This window comes from Octopus sinensis, linkage group LG9, assembly GCF_006345805.1.
Source record: "Octopus sinensis linkage group LG9, ASM634580v1, whole genome shotgun sequence".
In the NCBI taxonomy this organism is placed as follows: Eukaryota; Metazoa; Mollusca; class Cephalopoda; order Octopoda; family Octopodidae; genus Octopus; species Octopus sinensis.
In genome coordinates this window covers 89,844,819-89,864,818 of record NC_043005.1, presented here as the reverse complement: position 1 = coordinate 89,864,818, position 20,000 = coordinate 89,844,819, and the positions used below count along the sequence as shown (strand labels likewise).

Below are 20,000 nucleotides of genomic sequence, written 5' to 3'. Positions count from 1 at the left end.
GTCACCGCCACCAATGATTCCACCACCATGGCAGCATCTGCTACTACAACTGCTATCCCTGCTAGCGACACCGCTACCAATAACAATACCAACATCACCATCACCGCCACCAAAGACCGTGCCGTCAATGCCTCCCTTGCTACTAATACCACCGCCGTCACCAAGAACGACAATAACAACAACAACAACAACAACAACAATTCCCTTCAGCCACTGCTCACTCCATCACCAACAAGTGAAGGTGAGGAAAAAATAACAACGACAATCAAACGAAGTGCCGAAATTTGCGCTAATGCAGGACCAAATTACGCAGACAATTTTCCACCCCTTGCTAGTTGCATAATCAGCAACCACAAACCTAATACACCCACAACCCACACCCCTGCCATCAACATCAACACCACCGGCAGTAACAACAATAACAAAACAACAACTTCGCCGAGGCGATAAAAGAAAAAGTAACAAGAGTATCGTTTACTGCACAGCAGATAAAAGACTCCAGAGCCCTAATCACCAAAGAAAACGGCAAAATACACTTACGCATACCACAACACATACTGAATGAGGAAAAAAAGAAAACGATTATTTATAAAATAACAAACAAAACAACTAAAAGTCCAGAAAAGGCAAGCACGGACAAAATAGAAAAGCGCCTGGGGATACAAGAGGTTGGCGCTTGTCATCGAGAAACTGGTCGACAACGCACAAACGTGCGCCGTGCCGAGCCGGAGCATCCATGACAACCTCCATCTGATGCGCTACATCATAGACAGGGTAGTTAACGAACCTGGCATGGGTGGGGCCCTGATCAACTTGGATCAATCAAAAGCCTTCGATAGGGTAGACCATCGATACTTGGAAGCAGTCCTGAGAGCGGCTGGTTTCGGTCCCGTCTTCCGCGGCTGGATAGCTGCCTTGTACAGAGGCATCCGTTCGGTAATTCGCGTAAATGGACATCTATCGAGACCTTTCGACATTGCACGTTCGGTCCGTCAGGGATGCCCCCTCTCGGCGCTTCTATACGTATTGACTCTTGAGCCACTACTGCGGAAGCTGGCGACTCTGAGGGGCATCCCGCGAGAATTGGGATGCGGGACGAGCGTGTCTGCATACGCGGACGACGTCACCGTCATAGTGTCAAGCCACGAACACATCGAGCGGGTCGGCGAGACACTGAAAGACTACGAAGCGGTGACAGGAGCAAAAATCAACCGGGAAAAGTCAGTGGGCTTGCGGCTCGGCACCTGGAGAAGCAAGCCCATGCCGTCCACCAGTACCTCCGTCGTGGGACGCTGGACAGACGGCCCGGTTGAGTTGCTCGGGGTCTGGTTCGGTCCGAACCTCCAAATGAAGAAGAACTGGAACGAGATAACGAGTAGGGTGGTCACTCTCGCCCAGCAATGGGCCGAGAAGAAACTGTCCCTAAAAGGTCGGGCGGAGGTGGCGAACACGTACATCGCGTCCATCATCTACTACCGCCTGACCGTCGTACCTTGTCCCGACCCTACCATCACCAAACTAGAACGCATTCTCTTTTGTTTCTTGTGGAAAGGATGCGTCCCGATGGTCAGGCGATCCATTTGCTGTCAACACCCGTTAAAAGGAGGGCTGGGCATGCCGTAGTTGATGATGCGCAGACACGCGCTGAGACTGCGACATCTCCGGCTCTATGTAGACGACGGTGAACAGGTGTGGTCGCCGTTTGTGAGGCACGCATTCCCGCAACTCGTCTCCATGACCGAACTGCAGTCGTGGATCAAAAAGAGGCCGAGGAAGGGCGAATGGCACCGCGAGTGTCGCGTTGCTCTCAAGCAACTCTGCCGTCCCGGGTCGACCTTGAGTGACTTCAACACAACCAAAGCATTCTATAGGGGATTAGCGGAGGGGAGGTACGACGACGATCTCGGGGCAAACCTGGGCGTCGACGAGGAATACCTGACCCGCCTGTTTCAAACGACTTTCGGCCCGGGACCTATGGACAACTTCCAGAGATCCCTGGCCTGGCGGTGCTACCGAGAAGTGTTACCCGTTCGGGATAAGCTCTATATGCATGGCTCGAGAAACACGGGGCCGACCTGCCCGAGATGCGGGCAGAGCGACGAAACCGCTCTGCACGCAATCGTGCAGTGTCCAGCAATTTCCGACCTGTGGGCTTATGTCGAACGACTGCTGTCACGTGTGGGACGTGTCGGTTTATCAGCCAAGTCTATCGTTAATATCGTCACGCCTCCTTTCTTCAAACGGGAAGAAAGAGCTATTTTTATCATACTTGTGACTATGGCGAAAGAATGTATCTGGTGGACGCGCCTGAAAGGATTAGAGACAAACACTTTCCTCTCTGGTCAATCTCTCATCAACTTCTTCAAGTATCACTTGAAGAGGAAAGTGAGAGTAGAGAGGCAAGTTTTGTCTAGTGAATGTTTTAAAAAAAGATGGGTGAATGTAGCAAGGATGGCACGTATGAATGACGAAGCCACCTTGACTATGATTCTATGAACCGTAAAAATTAATACAGAGAGTTGCTTATTTGCAAAAAAAAAAAGAAATATAACATGTGACTTCATTGACCGAGGTTACCGTGGTCTTTTCCGTAGGCTTTTCTTTCCACGGGTAAACCTCACCTGTCCTCCCCTTTACACTTCATATTGACATTTCTTTGATTACGATCCCTATTGATCAACTTTTTTTCCTCTCCCCCCCTTTTTTTGTCCTCTTTCTTTTCTTTTACGATCCCTTTTGATCGAAAACCAACCCCCTTTTTTTTACCCCCAAAAGAAAAGCTCTACCTTGTAATTTGTTCTGTCTGTGTGCAGCCCTATGTGGCTAATAAAGAAACATATCTATCTATCTATCCATCTATCTATCTATCTATCTATCTATCTATCTATCTATCTATCTATCTATCTATCTATCTATCTATCTATCTATCTATCTATTTATCTGTCTGTCTGCGTGTGCATGTGTGTGCTCACATATATGCTTCTATATACATACATGCATGCACACACGTACATACCTACCTACATACATACATACACACATACATACATACATATATACATACATACATACATACATACACACACAATCACGTACGCATATACATACATACGCAATCATGTACATATATACATACGTGCATATACACACAATCATGTACATATATGCATACATAATACACACAATCACGTACGTATATACATACAATATAACGTACTATATACAAACATATATACACAATCAAGTACGTATATACATACAAACACAATTATGTGCGTATATACATATACAGACATGCATACATATATACAAACATTCATACATACAAACATACATGCATGCATACATGCATACATACATACATACATACATACATACATACATACATACATACATACGTACATACATACATACATACATACATACATACATACATACATACATACATACATTAAGATTTTATATCCTCTGCAGATTGTCTCGGTTTCATTGGGTGAGTTTCTTCCTTTAGAATTGCATCCTTTTTAGTACTGGAAGGGAAGAAAGAATGAAAGAAAAAGAGGAAAGAGCCAATCAGACATTTAGCAAAATAATGTTTAGTATTTTGAAATATGATGATAATAGTGATGATGATGATGGTGATGATGATGATGATGATGATGATGATGATGATGATGATGATGATGATGATGATGATGATGATGATAGTGATGATGATGAGGAGGAGGATGATGACGACGATATTGCTTCGGCTGATGATGCAGAAGATGATGGGCAAGATGATGATGATGATTAAGACTCTTATAAAATCAATGATGTTGTTGCTGTTGATGTTATTGTGCAAACCTTCCCTACTTCTGCTGCTGCTCCTGGGAGTTAGCTAGTCTCGGCTCATATCCATTCAGCTACCACTGACTCACTCTTTTTGCCCTCTTATTTTCACTCATACAGTGCCCACCTTTCACTGCTCGGCATTTAGTACTGAACCCTTCAGCTATGAGACTATATACTCGCCAATGCTGGTTGTCAAGCAGGGGAGGGGAGAATAAACACATACAAATATGCACACACATACACATACACATACATACATGCACACATATGTAGAATTGATAGAGAACTATCTATCTATCAATCTCTCTCTCTCTATTTTTAAAGTCATTTTCACTTTAAAATATTTTCCTCATCATAATGTGTCTAATGGAAAGAGTTTTTTCCCTTTCAGGGTTAAGTTATTTTCAGAGTATTTTCCCATTATGCACCGTTTTGGCGTGAGCGGCAAACTCCACTGCGGTAAATTTCACGATAGGTAAAATTCGCTGTGGTGTATTCTACTAAGGCAAATTTCACTACAGTAAATTCCACTCGGAACATAACGGTCTATAGAAAACTAATTACACACGTCCTTGTTACACACTTCTCGACTAATTAGTCGTTAGTTAAAGTATAAGTTTATGCCATTGTTACTCATTTTTAACTGAATTTCACTGTACGACTAATTTTTTCTGTTCAGTTTAACTTTGAACTTTGAAACCTTCAACCATGGCAACATTTATAACATCAGAGAAGAACAAACGTAAGCTTTGCGACGAAGAGGATCATATATACAAAAGAATGGTATATGGAAGCAAAACAAAAATATATTGGCATTGTGAACGTTTTTACAAAGGTTGCAGGGCTAGACTACATACAACTTTCAACTCCAGTATACCAGAAATTATTTTTTCAACGGGTTCCCATAATCACTCAGCTAGCAGTGCACATGTTCATTTCTACTCTAGGCACAAGGCCCGAAATTTGGGAGGAGGGAGCCAATCGATTAAATCGATCCCAGTACGCAACTGGTACTTAACTTATCGACCTCGAAAGGATGAAAGGTAAAGTCAACCCTAGCGGAATTTGAACTCAGAATGTAAAAACAGACGAAATACCGAAAAACATTTCACCCGGCGTACAAACGTTTCTTATTTCTTTACTTCCCACAAGGGGCTACACATAGAGGGGACAAACAAGGACAGACAAACGGATTAAGTCAATTATATCGACTCCAGTGGGTAACTGGTACTTATTTAATCGACTCGGAAAGGATGAAAGGCAAAGTCGACCTCGGCGGAATTTGAACTCAGAACGTAACGGTAGACGAAATACCGCTAAGCATTTCGCCCGGCGTGCTAACGTTTCTGCCAGCTCACCGCCATATGCAGTGCACATGTTAATCCCCGAAAGGCATTCAATGAAAAGTGAAGTAATGGGAACGGACACAGTATCTTCACGGGAAGTAATAGCTACTGCTGTCCAAAATCTCGATGAGGAACCACAATAATTGTTGCGAACAATTCCTGGACTTTCACATAACATACGTAACTGGAGGCAGCATCCTTTAGGAATCCCAGCACTTCCAACTTGTCGTTCAGGGTTTGAAATTCCTGATGCAGTTAAATACTTAGAAAATGAGTCCTTGTTTTTGGTCTTTAATGACTCAAGCAAAATTCCTCAGAAAAATGCTTGGATGATCTAGAAAGCTCTGAAAATTGGGCCTGTGATGGGACTTTTAAGGTGTCTCCCAGTTTGTGGTGTCAGTTTTTTACGCTACATATCATCATTGAAGCTATAACAGAAAACACTTTCTCAATGTGTCATGCAGTGGGACTGAACCTGAAGCCATGTGGTTGGGAAGCAAATTTCCTACCACACAAGCATTTCATTTAATTTTTCTTTTGGAATTTTGTGTCTCTAAGGACTTTGAGTCGAGAGCAACTGTCCTTTGGTCTTGCCCATGCTACAGCACTGCTAACCACAACAGTTAATCTTTCCTTCCCAGGACATTGTTCCAAAGCAACCTGCTTTGTTTTCTGGCCATGGTGCCTAAATATTCAACGTGTCCTTCCTTTTCTTTAAGGTGACAGGGTGTAATTTCTAGCAAGTCGAATGATCGATTAAGGGCTTGCTTCTTGGTTCATAATGATGATGATGATGATGAAGATAATTACTATGCTGTTTATGGTGATGGTTATGATGATGATAATGATGGCAATGATGTTGACAATAATGATGATGAGGAGGATAATTATATTGGCGATGGTTATGTTGACGAAAACGGTAATGATGATGATGATGTTGACAAGGATGATGTTTAAATTGTATGAGAGACACCTACGCGAACTCCAGTTTTCCAGATTTGGTCAAATCATTGAAGTTGTCCATCATTTTCCGGTTGTTTGTTTCGGGTAGCAACAGTGACAATAGGCCCGCGATTATGGAAAGTGCTCCCATAAGAACCATCGGCAGTATTCGACCAACCTTGCCAGAAACCAAATCTGACTGAAAGAAAAAAGCAGAAGAAAAAAATGATTTTGTTTTTGTAATTGTTTGGCCCCTGATCATTACTGAACCAGCACACTTATGGTCAAAGGGATTCCCACCATGACCACCCTGTTCTCCTTTCAGCATATATATATATATATATTATATATATATGTGTGTGTGTGTGTGTGTGTGTGTGTGTGTGTGTGTCTGTGTGTATATGTATATATGTATATATGTATATATATATATATATATATATATATATATATATATATATGCATGTATGTATGTATATAAAAGAAACAGGTTTCTAACAAAATGCTATACGTGGTATAAATAAGGGAAAGTAAAATGAAACAAAGAAAATGCACACTAGGTGTAAAAGTATTGGCTTTTTTTGAATAAAAAGAAAGATATATAAATACAAATAAATGATTTGAGGTGGAATTAAGAAGTAGAAAAATCGGATCTTTTCCTTTTGATGGACGGAATTTTCTAGTTAACTAAACAATTTGAAACTTCGTATACTGGTAGAATGTGTCAAAAGAAAACATGATTGTAAACAAAATTGAAAACAAAATTGTAATTTGTAAGTTTAACGTAGTTTAATTCTTCGAATTTTAACCAATGAAATGCCAGCATTTGAGCTCAAATCATTTGCTGCGTTATCGATATTGTAAACAAACGAGCAGACGCAGGCCGCATACACACACACACACATATTCAGATACATACACACGTACACTTGCACATACACACTCTTTGTCACTCTCTCTCTCTCTCTCTCTCTCTCTCACTCTCTCTCTCAAACACATGCATATACATTTGCACAAGCACATAGTAATTAATATATAAGCGTACACACATACAAACGGAGATATACATACACACACAGCTTTGTCCCCTCTGTGTTTTGCCCCTTGCCGCAACAAATTTACACAAAAGGTAAATAAACCAAAAGGGGGGGGTCAATGTTTCATCGTTTCGGGGTCGATAAATTAAGTACCAATTACGCACTGGTGTCGAGGATTTTTTTCCCAATTTATATCACAGCCTCCGACAAGCTGGGGCATCCTTTTATGAATAAATATTTCGCAAATTTTTACAATACGACCCACACTCCACGCGTACCCTCATATCCCACTCTAGACCGATTTAGGCATATTATTGTTTTGCTTTTGTTGTTTTTGGCCCTTCAAAACTATGGGAGAAGCCTTTTCGGTAAAAAAAATAAAGAAAAGATTTTTAAAATATCGTTAATATTTTTATTGGGCGACGAAATTCATCGATTTCAGAGATATGGCTGTTATTTCTAGCACATGCAGAAGACAGAAGACAGAAGACAGACAGAAGAGAAGGATGAATAACACGTGTGTGTGTGTGTGTGTCTGTGTGAATAACACGTGTGTGTGTGTGTGTGTGTATGTGCTGTTTGCGTTCAACAGGATATTGTCTGAGTTTTTAGACGCAGCAAATGATTTTAGCTCAAATGCTGGCATTTCATTGGTTAAAATTCGAAGAATTAAACTATGTTAAACTTATAAATTACAATTTTGTTTTCAATTTTGTTTACAATAATGTTTTCTTTTGACACATTCTACCAGTATACGAAGTTTCAAATTGTTTAGTTAACTAGAAAATTCCGTCCATCAAAAGGAAAAGAGCCGAAAAATCATTATCACAAGTCAATAGAGAAAGTCATACCGGTTTCGTCATCGCTGTTCAATGACTTTCTCTATTGACTTATGATAATGATTTTTCTACTTCTTAATTCCACCTCAAATCATTTATTTGTATTTATATATCTTTCTTTTTATTTAAAAAAGCCAATACACCTAGTGTGCATTTTCTTTGTTTCATTTTACTTTTACCCTATATATATAACCATTAACATGCCGAAATCTACCTGTAAATAATTGTTGTTATTTTAAAAAAAGCATTAAAGCTATTATTTACTCTTATTATATATATATATATATATATATATATATATATATATATATATATATATATATATATATATATATATATATAGGTAAAGAAAACAAGTAGTGCGTTGCGGTACGTGAATAATATTTTCAGAAGTCAAATATGTATAGTAATAAGCAAACGAATGGAAAAGAGACGCGGAAGGTGAGATAAAGTTGAAAAACATATACTAAATACACAGATGGAGACCAAACACAGAAAGTCACTAACTCCTCATCAGTTATCGACCAAGGGGTCGGGTGCAATTTCTTGTCCTCATTGACAATATATATTCCACTCTGGAGGCAACCAGCATGAGAACTTGACGGGAGTGTAACCAAAACATGACAAGACAAAACGAGACGGACAAATAAAGATGAAAAAGGGATACGGAAATGGACAAATGGAAATGAATAAAAATAATTCGAGACGAGACTGTTAGTGGACGGACGAGGGACAAAATAATGAGACAAATAAACAGAATATGGCCAAAGGGACAAGCGAAGACAACAATAAAAAAGATGCAAAAAATTAATACATGTACAACAGCAACAACAGCAAAAAAATGCGAGGTTTAGCAGACAGACAAGTGTGGAATAACGCAAAGGAGAAATAAAAAATGTCCGACTGGACTAAACCAACAGAAGAGAGAGGCAGAGTGAGTTTGTTTTATTGATGGATAATATTTCCTTATTCGTATGTTGTTATGTAAATCCATAGAAAGATAAGCCTATCTCTGTCTCTTTACTAGTTGCGCTGGTTCCACGATGGGTGGACTAACAAAAGGGGCGAACAACAAAACAAATAGCAAGTCTGAAAGAATCTAAATACTTACAAAGTTGAGAATGTAAGGTGCCAAAGCCCCACCAACACGTGCACAGGTGGCCAAAGCCCCCAATGCACCGTTTCTTATACAAGTTGGATATAATTCCAAAGTGTATAAATACACGATTGCAAAAGTTGCAGTGATAAACAAACGGCCTAATATCGAACTGGCCGTTAACATCCATCGATGGGCTGAAAAAGAAACAGATAAAAGAGGGAATTCTTAAGCAAAAACAAAAAAAAATCCTTTTCGGTATTTCACAGACATGTGGACCCTTAATATAATTCTCAGGTAAAATCAAATGACACAATGGCTGAATAAACTGTACATAATTTCAATACGTGGGCTTCTCTACAGTTTTCACCTACCAAGTCTCATTCACAAAGCACAGGCCCTCACAAATTGTGGATTGGTGCTCAGCATGCTGGAAGACCACTGGGAGTGAGTGACGCCTTAGCTTTTTTTGAAGCATGTCTTTAGAAATCTCCTTGAAACCCAGGCTATGTCTCCTTCAATAATTGGCAGAGACCTGGTCAGTGTATCCTCTACGATGATCAACAATCAACAGCAAGATGAGCTGTTATGGATCCCACTATCCCAAAGTGTGTGTGTGTGTGCATGTGACTAGGGACCACATGTGAACTTGTGACCTCACTGAAACCTCTGTCCGAGCTTGCTCAATCCATCCCGGATGAATGCCACAAGCAAGTACAAGTAGGCAGGTAGAAAGTATGGGTTGAGCCAAGGTTATAGAAAATGACATTAACTGAACATGTTACACAGTGGGATTGAACCAGGAGCCATGGGGGTTGTGATGTAAGCTTCTTAACCATTTGACCATACGGAACATTACATCGAACCCAGTGCTTGACTGGTTCTTTATTTTTTTGATCGTGAAAGAATGAAAGGCAAAAACGACCATGTCAGGATTTGAACCCAGAACACAAACCAGATGAAATGCCACTAAGCATTTTTGTCTGGTGCAGCAACGATTCTGTCCTACTAAAAGAGTTTGGATAAAATAATGGAAACACCGGGTTAAATGGAAGTTTTATTATTTAATATATAATTGGTCCGTGTTTGGCATTAATCACAGATTTAATATGTTGAGGAATTGACTTGTACAAGTCCTGGATGGTTGTTAAGGGAATTTTGATCCATTCTTCTAATAAAGCCTTCTTTAGGTCTTTCCACACCAATGGTGGAAGGAAACAGCTTCTCCCTTGTTACTCCAAAATGCATCATAAACGTTCAGTTATGTTTGGGTGGAATGATTGTAGGGGTGGTTTATTTCGTTTTTGTGCTCTTCTTACCAATTCTGAATAACATTAACCATGTGAATTGTCACATTACTGACCTGGAAGATTGCGCTCCCGCCAGGGAACAATATTTACCCCATTGTATGGATATGACCAGCAAAAATACTCCGATAATCCTTGGCATTAAATCTGCCATGTCGTGCCAAGAGAATTTCATATTATGGCTACCTAAATCATCACAGAGCCACTTTCATTCTTCACAGTCGGGACTAAGCAGTCAGTGTTGAAGGCTTCTTTGCGCTGTCTCTAGATATAAACTCAATAAAAAACAATATTTCCAGAATTTCCAATTCTCATTTGTACTTCGCATCAATACAACAACAACAACAACACTAACTTCATACTGGATTGTAATAATGGAATAAGCAGATGCGATTCAAGAGGAAACAGCTGCGATTTACCCTACCTACCTACATAATATGTGTGCGTGTGTATGTATATATTTATTTATATATGCTTTGTTTCTATTTGTTTTTTTTATTTATATTTTATATGCCTGGTACCTTTTATTTTGATTTCTTTATCTGAACTGCTAAGTTACAGGGACATAAAGACACCCACACCAGTTGTCAAGCATTGGTGGAGGGCAAACAGAAATCCAGAGACAAACACATACACCTAGATAAAGACATACGCGTGTGTATGTGCGCACTCGAGTGTGTGTATGTATGTATGTATGTGTGTGTATACATTTTGATATCCTTGGTTGTAGATACAGGATTTTAACGAAGCAGGGGGCAAAGCAATGTATTTCCAGGCGTAACTTCTGACTACCAACACGTAAAACTCCAACTCCTTCTTCCCGTCTCAACGAGACACTTTACTCTTCATAAGAGTTCGACGAGTCCACCTTTTAATCACACAGGGGTGTTAATGTCTATCACCACATCTTCCCTTGTGAGATTGACTTCCGTTGGAAGTGAATAAATACTTTTTATTGTCTTTCACACCACATCTCCCTTTTTTACTTCCCTCGGATTTACTTTCATCGGAAGCTTAATATGTTTTCGTTTGGGAAACTACCTCCAAGAATTCTGTGTGTTTTCTTTTCCTTTTACTAGTACGCCTTAGTTCGACGACTTCTAGCAGAGTCAGCTCATCGAAAATATTGCAGAGAACTTCCATGAGTTCTTCTTTCCTTGTAACCCATTCTTCAACAATCTTTCTTTTCAGCTGATTCATGAGTCTTTTATGTTCCCATTTCGAACCTTTCACCATTTGCCTCATTTTATCGATCTGTTTTATTATTTATTAGCCATCATATTTGCGGTAAAGAAATTCCATAAATTTATTCATGGAAGAAGATTCCGTTTGCAGACAGTCCACCGCCCATTATTGTTGATAAAATGGATTTTAAAAAATCTACGTAGATATTAATAATGCACTCAGTTTTAAACGAATTTAATTAACTATATCCAAGAATCAGATCCCAATAAATGCAAGTAGAATACACATCCAAGGTAATTCCGCTTGTAAGATAAGCAAATCCAAATATCGTTGAGAAGAATTTCAAGAAATTCAGAGTTCAAGAGAAAAAGAATATAAATAGAGAAAATTCCATTTTTAATCGGTGATTCCGCCATAGAATACCGAAGATCGTTTCTGCTGTGTCAGCATATTTGAAAAAGAGAACAGTAAAATTAATATATCCGAAACTACCAGTTCAATCAAACAGCTTGTATTAGTAGACACAACTACCACCCCCGCTCGGCTATATTGCGCCTCAGCAACATCACAGCTAAACCAACAGCTGTAAATCTGCCATCCTTTGTTGTCTAAAGAAATCAGGGGAGACAATATTAGGACCTAATAATAATAACCATAGCCATGTGTTGACAGGAATTCTCTGGGGTTTGAATAATTCACCTCTGGAAACATGTTTCATTCATCAGAAACCTTTTGAGTGGGATGGGCGACTCAACCTGAAGAAAATTCTAACTGGACCCCACCTGCAAGGCCATGCGCTGTTTATCTTGATATACGATCACCATGTCGCGCACATGTGGTTGTGATGCATGTGTCTGGTGTACCCTTATCAGACGGATCATCATGATGAGTATATTGAGCTTCGTATAATTGTACCCCAGTGTCATTTTGATGGCATGCGCTGCTCTTTCACTCAATAATGATGATAATAATAATAATAACAACAACAACAATAATAATAATGGTTTGTTTACCTTTAGTGCCATAGAGGACGGGAAATATTCCAGTGATACAGACGACTCCAGTCAAAACCATCAGGCTAGCATGCATTCTTTTTCTTCCAACACGATTTAACAGAAGGATGCACAGAATGTAGGCTGGAAACTCGACAACCGAATTCAAAAAAAAATTCACATAGAGATTGCCATACAATTTGCCAACATTAAGAGAAAGGCCAAAATATACCAAGCTCACAATCACCCTATAGAAAAGAAACGAAAGATTTTATATAATGTATAAAAATGCACAAAAATTGCAGATCAAACCCTGGTTAGATGGTTGCGTAATTTCTTAGAGAGAATTATGATAATTTGAACGTTGAGACCAACAGCAAGTAAAGTTATACAACTAACTGTCTAATATAGACAACTAAGACAACTCAACAACCGAGACAGAGTTAGCCAATGAGAGCCAGTTAATGAAAGTAACATTAGTTCGTTGGATAAATGGTGAGTAGATGGTTTGTATGTATATGTGGCCTTTTTTTTAGTTTATGTGTGTATAGAGTGTTTATGTTTATGGAGTAGAAAATATTTCGTGATTAGCAGAATTCACTGATTTGTCTGTAGTGTCTGACACTTGTTAGCCTTCGGTAATTCTTAGTGAAATACTTTTCCAAATTTTATGAAGGGCCCTGCATAAATAATCATCAAAGTAGAAAAGGTGCTGTCTCAGAGGATGATATGGAAGGTGCACTGGAACAGCCACTCTGACCTCACACTTGCGGATAGCTGTATCCACCCTGATAGTGGTGAGCATGGATGTGGTTGCGGGGCCGAGAATGCCGGAAGTCTCCACTGACGCAGGCTTGATCACAAACCTGTCAGAGAATGGTCAATACTTTAATAACCTACTTTTAGAGACATCAGAGAGCTTGTTCAGATTTAACCCTTTCGTTACCATGGTTTTGTTGAAATACACAAGTTTTGTTTCCACAAATATCTGCATCATTCTGATCACTATAGGTGCATGCATGGCTGTGTGGTGAGAAGCTTGCTCTCCAACTACATGGCTCCACATTGAACAAGTGTCTTCTGCCATAACCATAGGCTGGCCAAAGTCATGTGAGTAGATTTGGCAGACGGAAACTGAAAGAAGCCCATCATATATGTATATACTTTTTTGCTATATCGTGTATTTGTTTCTTTTCGTATCTGATATTTGTTATGGATCTTCTATAAGAATGAATGTGTATAACTTAATTTGGCATTTCTATACACGAAGGCCGAGAAGAGATCTTGTGAAACAGAGTTTATTTTAGCGAAATACCTATTGAAATCACCCGAAAAGACACATCTACATTGATAGATACACCTAAACCAGATGTTCAGAATCCCAGCCATGAGGGACCAATGCTAGATGGGTCGAAACAACTGTAGTGATTAATAAACATTCTCGTATCTTCCATATTGCGTCTATTTCATTAATCAAATATATATATATATATATATATATATATATATATATGTATGTATGTATGTATATGTACATATATATATAAATATATGTGTGTATATATATATATATATATATATATGTACATATACATACATATATAACTATGTATGTGTGTCTTTGTGTCAGTATTAGTACCCACCCCACCTCACCACCATCACCACTTGATGACCAGTGTTGGTTTGTTTATGTCCCCATAACTTAATGGTTAAAAATAAACCAATAGAATAAGCACCAGGCATAAAAAAAGTTCTGTGATCAATTAATTCAACTAAAACATTTTCAAGGCGGTGCCCCAGCATGGCCGCAGTCAAATGACTGAAACAAGTAAACGATAAAAGATAAAGAACACACAGAAAATGGTAAATGTAATATCACTTACCAGTTTAGCATCAAAATTAGGGTCCGTTTTAGAAGCTGAGGAATGGTAAACATTTTCCAGATTTCTACTTTTTTCTCGTTCGATGAGGAAATGTTGACGATTTCTGTTTGAGGCAAAACTGTTTTATTCAGTTTGGCGATGTTGCTAAGAATTAAGTTGGCATCTTTTGTTCTCTTTTTATTGAGGAGCCATCGGGGAGACTCGTCTAGGAAACTTGCAAATAGAAAACGGAAAATACAACCACATACACACATATATAAAAACACACTCATATATACATACATGTATACATACAAACAGACAAATAAGTAAATAGGCATTTGTTCAAGGTGCCATACATTGGGACTGAACCCAGAACCATGTGGTTGGGAAGCAAACGTCTTACCACACAGCCACGCCTGCATCTTTGATATTAATAAAGATGTTTAAAAGTCAGGTGAAGCCTGTATTTAAAGCTTCTCAAGTTACTCGTCTCTAAACATCGAATGCTTTCGCCCCAAAAGAAGAACTAATCTACATAATTGGATTCAAACGAAGGTACAGGGGTTAGATCAGCGTTTTCCTCCCCCTAGAGAGATATCTAAACAAAGATTAAGGGTTTCTCACCCCTAGCTGTCCTTTGATGGGTTTTGTTTCTCATCCTGGAGAGTGTCCGACATAAACACCCACCCCACCTCCTCCCGCCTTCCCAAACGAACTTGTTAGGGTTATAAGTTTACTATTCGACTATGTAACGAGTTGTATATACATGCACACACACATCCATCCATCTACCCATAATACATCCATATATATGTACATATATACAACCATACACCCACACATACTTAACTCCACCCGTACCCAACCATACTTATATACATACATCAATACCCACTTACTTATACACATACACACATTCAGCTATACATATACATAGACGTCCATACACGCATACATACATAGATCCATTGATCATATAACCATACATGTGTATACACATCCATCCATCCAACCAGCCAGCCACCCACTCTTACATACCTGAATACCTACCAGAGATAGACGATGGCGAACACCAGTGACGGGGTTGATATTATGATCATCAAAGTCCTCCAGGTCCTCACAAAGTAAGTCAGCAGACAAACGATCAGGTATCCAACGGTAACCACCATTTGGATGGCAATGGAAGATTTCATTCTACTGTCCGCCGAAGACACTTCAGAAGCTAGAATTTGAAACAATGATGATGAGGAAAAACGATGACAACAATTACGAAGATGATGATATAAAGAGGGAATTTATGATACATACACATGCACGCACGCACACACACACACACACACACACACACACACACACACACACACACACACACATACACACACACACACACACACACACACACACACTCACACACACACTCACACACACTCACACACACCTTACACAGAATGACAATATTGTTTGAAATGATCTTTAAAAATTACTTGATTTTTCTCTTTCTTAAATGGCTCTACCCTCCTGGTCTTAGTATTTATAAAGACCTTTATATAAATAACCTTTCTAAATAAGTACCAATAAGAAAATATAAATATCATGTAGGGAGTAATAATTATAACTTCTTAAACCTATAATGTAACCCTTAATTATAAAAGTTGAAAATGCACCCGAGTCTTAAAACGTGCGGTAGCTTTTAAATTTTGTGACAGATTCTTTAAACCAAAATATGTGACCAGAAGATTTGGAAAACAAACGGCATATTCAGGTAGCCACCCAACCAAAATACTAGGCCATAGGCAAAGATAAACAAGCGATGCCATTAAATTTACAATTCATGACAACTTGAGACTTTACCATAAAAAAACTTATATATGCAAAGCAATTTTAGCTTAAAACACTTCAAGCTGTCACCAGCAAAACCAGCATCAAAGAATCCTCCTTCATGCACTACAACAGAAATTGTAAAATTGTAAAAAAAAAAACTTTTTCTTTCTTTTCTATTTTTCTATTTTTTCTTTTAAAAACTTCATCGTATCTAATTGTTAATATAATTCAATGTTACTGAATTTTCAATCACGTATGACTGTTATGGAATTCATTGAACGTTTGAATTTGTCTTACTGTATTTCTCTGTGGAACTCATGGAATATTGCAATTTGTATGAACATTTGATATTTTAAGCATGTTTTCCCATATTGTCTCTCATACCATCAATTTCTTTTAAACTCTTTTTGTTTACGATTGAAAAACAAAAATGTATCGAAACAAGAGCCTAGCTGATTGTATACATGTAGCACAACACAGAAGAAGCTGTAGGGCCTTGGCAAGCTGACCCCTGGACACAGCGGGGACGTGTGTACGTGTATGCGCGTGTGCATTTTTCACCCACATTAGTCTTAACATTTAAGGAGTAAGAGGAATGAACGATATAGGTTTTTTTTTTAGGCATCATCCAATCAGGCTGATTGCCCAGGCCAGCCTGACTACCTCTCTCCATCCCTACCGATCTTCCATTAGTGTTTTTAGGTCTTCAACTTCGCATCCAGTACCTTCTTCAAGCTGTTGTATATGCGTCTTCTATGGTCTTCCAGCCGTCGTGGTCCTATGATTTGGTGTCCACAGCAACACATTACTCACAAGTTCTTCCTTACTTCTCCAGCTGTGGCCAGCAAACCTCAGTCTCAGTTTTTGGATGTTTGATGAAAGAGAGTTGGTACATTTCCATATAACTGTTGATTTGTTGGGGGCTCCCTCCAAGAGATGTTGAGCACTGCACGTAACATTCTATTGTAGGCACCGTCCAGCATGCACCTGAGATCCATATACAAGCACAGATAAAACAACTGCTCCGAAGAACTATCTCTTCAATTTATTTGGTAGGGTTGACTTCCATATCGTTCAAAGAACGTCTATAGCTGCCCAATCCTTAGCAATACAAGATTTAATATCTTTTTCAGTGGACATGATATTGCTGCCAAGGTAAGTAAACTCGTTGACAATTTTCAAGGGCTTCTGTTGATGCTCCTGATTTCACCTGTTGCGTTCAGGGTGATAAAATCTGTCTTCTTTTCATTCACATATAGTCCTATGTTAGCAGCAACATTTTCCAGGAAATGAGTAAACGATCAGCATCTTTTGTGTTGTCTGCAAAGAGCGCTATGTCATCAGTCATCAATCGGCGTCAGTGAAGTAGGTGGCCGGATATCTTCTGCTCCTAGACTTCTGTAAAGTGAAACCCAGAACATTGTGTTGATCTATTCAGGTACGCAGTACATAATCGAGACGCAGGATGAACAAGTAAGGGGATAGTATGGCATTGTGTACGGAGTGAAAGGCCTTGGAGAAATCTACAAAGAGCAGAACTACATTAAGGTTTTTGGCTCGTATTCCTTCCAACATCCTCCGAACTGTGAGAATTTGACCAGATGTAGAGCGGTTCTTCCTGAATCCATTTTGATTTTTTCTAAGATCTCTTTCAGTTTGAGGTTGGATTCAATTGAGTAGCAACGCATTGAAAGTTTTCGCTGCAATTGGTGTTCATTTAATTCCTCTGTAGTTTATTGCAAGGTCCAGACCTCTGCTTTTTGGGGAACGCAGACTACATCTTTTTATCGCGATTTGATAATATACTGAATTGCACGATTTAAGAAGAATGTCATTGAAGTTGCCGGTTTTCCAGACTTCAAGAGAAATGTGATCCAATCCTGCAGCCTTCCGGTTTTTGGTCTTCTTCAGTACGACTTCATGCTCTTAAATCGAGAAGGGTCCCTGTTTGATATCCAGAACCTCTTCAACGATAGGATGGATCAGCTGGTTTGATATATTCGGTGAATTCTCAAGAAGGTTTTGACAATGGTCTTTCCGCTTCCCCAGGAGAGACTGTGTCAATAAATTTCCTAGGTCTATATTTAGGCTAGCTTCTGTTTGGTTCAAGGTGTATGAGATCTCTTTAAAGTTAAAATTGGCTAGGGTTTTATTATAGCAGAGGGCTTCTTTACCAGAAATTGTGAGGCCTTGTGAGCATATTTGGTAGATAGAAACTGAAAGAAGCCCTTTGAATATATATATATATATATATATGTGTGTGTGTGTGTATGTATGTATATATATATATACATATATACATATATATACATACACACACACCCACACATATATATACATACACACACACATATATATATATATATATATATATATATATATATATAGATATATGATGATTGTCTGCTCCTTATGCAGAGTTTAGTCATCTCCTGTACCTAAACACTAGAACCATCATGGCATCTGATGTCGCTTTTTAAACCAGACAATATTCTTAAAGGACACTCACATAGATTGCGCATCCGATTTGGACCACCAAGGGCTGCAGATAAGTTCTTATCTTTGTGGATCTTAAAATGTCTTTTAAGGCCTCCGTTAGATTTGCAGACTTTATGGCGTACATGGCATTAAAAGGGGTGCACAGACATATAGGCAGAATAGTTGGTGGAGGTTCGTTTTCCATGGGACTGCAAATGAGATTTGAGCCCAGCAAAAGAAAGGCATGGTCTGTCACAAACTGTGCAGAACAATAAGGTCATTGTGATTCACCTTCTTGATTAGAACATTCTTCATTAAATCTCTTTTGAGTCTTACATGCATTATCCTGGCCCCTTCAAACGCTTTCACTCCACTCCACACTTTTGATCGCCATCCAGCTCGATCCGCAGCAAAGTTTCTATGCGTCCTGGATCCATTCCAAGTGACTTCATAGTCATCCGTAAACCGTTTTATGGGAAGGAAGAAGCTCTTTAAGCTTGGCTGGTAATCTACTTAAGAGAAGGAAATCTCCGAAATGAAACCCGAGGCCTCGGAAGTACCTGGTTTTATCAATTTTCATGCCACACCGGCGAACAAATATATATAATAGAGAGAGAGAGGGAGAGAGAGAGAAAGAAAACAAAGTGTACGTACACCGCTATATATATAAAATACAAAATGGGACAAAAATGCGATACATCCGGACAACTAGGTGATACAAAAAGGGGACAACAAAACATCCAGATAGACGATACAAAAAAAAAACACAAGGACGGATCATTCAAAGCTTTCTATCCTCAGTCAAGTTATTATTTTTATTGTATTTTGTATTTATACTTGTGTAACATTGTCTGTTTTTCCGTCCTTGTTTTCGTATACATTCGATGCTTTCTTCCAAGGAATCTAATGCTCTTAGCTTAGTTTCTCATTGGAGCAATCTCAAGATTAATCAGCCGATATTGCGAAGATGATCCGGTTCTTGACTGAGGATAGAAAGCTTTGGATGACCCGTCTTTGTGTTTTTTTGTTGTTTTTTTTTTTTGTATCGTCTCTCTGGATGTTTTGTTGTCCCTTTTATCACCTAGTTGTCCGGATGTCTTGCGTTCTTGTCCCATTTTGCATTATATATATATACAGTCACCATGCTTGAAGTTTTATTCTCTCTCTGTTTATTTTCTCTTATTCTTTTCTGTTGAAGAGCTTAGGCTCGAAACGTAAAAGACTTTCTCACCTTCCCGAGCGTCAAACTAATACACCT

At 39.0% G+C, this 20,000-nt stretch overlaps 1 protein-coding gene across 1 annotated transcript in view; it reads right to left on the bottom strand.

Moving 5' to 3' along the window:
- LOC115215363 (organic cation transporter protein-like) overlaps window positions 1-20,000 on the bottom strand; it is a 243,919-nt gene that overhangs the window by 58,961 nt on the left and 164,958 nt on the right. Inside the window, exons 6-7 of the mRNA XM_036506093.1 lie at window positions 15,494-15,665; window positions 14,462-14,674 (exon numbers count right to left, since the gene is read on the bottom strand). Of these exons, the coding sequence (XP_036361986.1) occupies window positions 14,462-14,674; window positions 15,494-15,665 (385 nt within the window). The remainder of the gene's footprint in view (window positions 1-14,461; window positions 14,675-15,493; window positions 15,666-20,000) is intronic.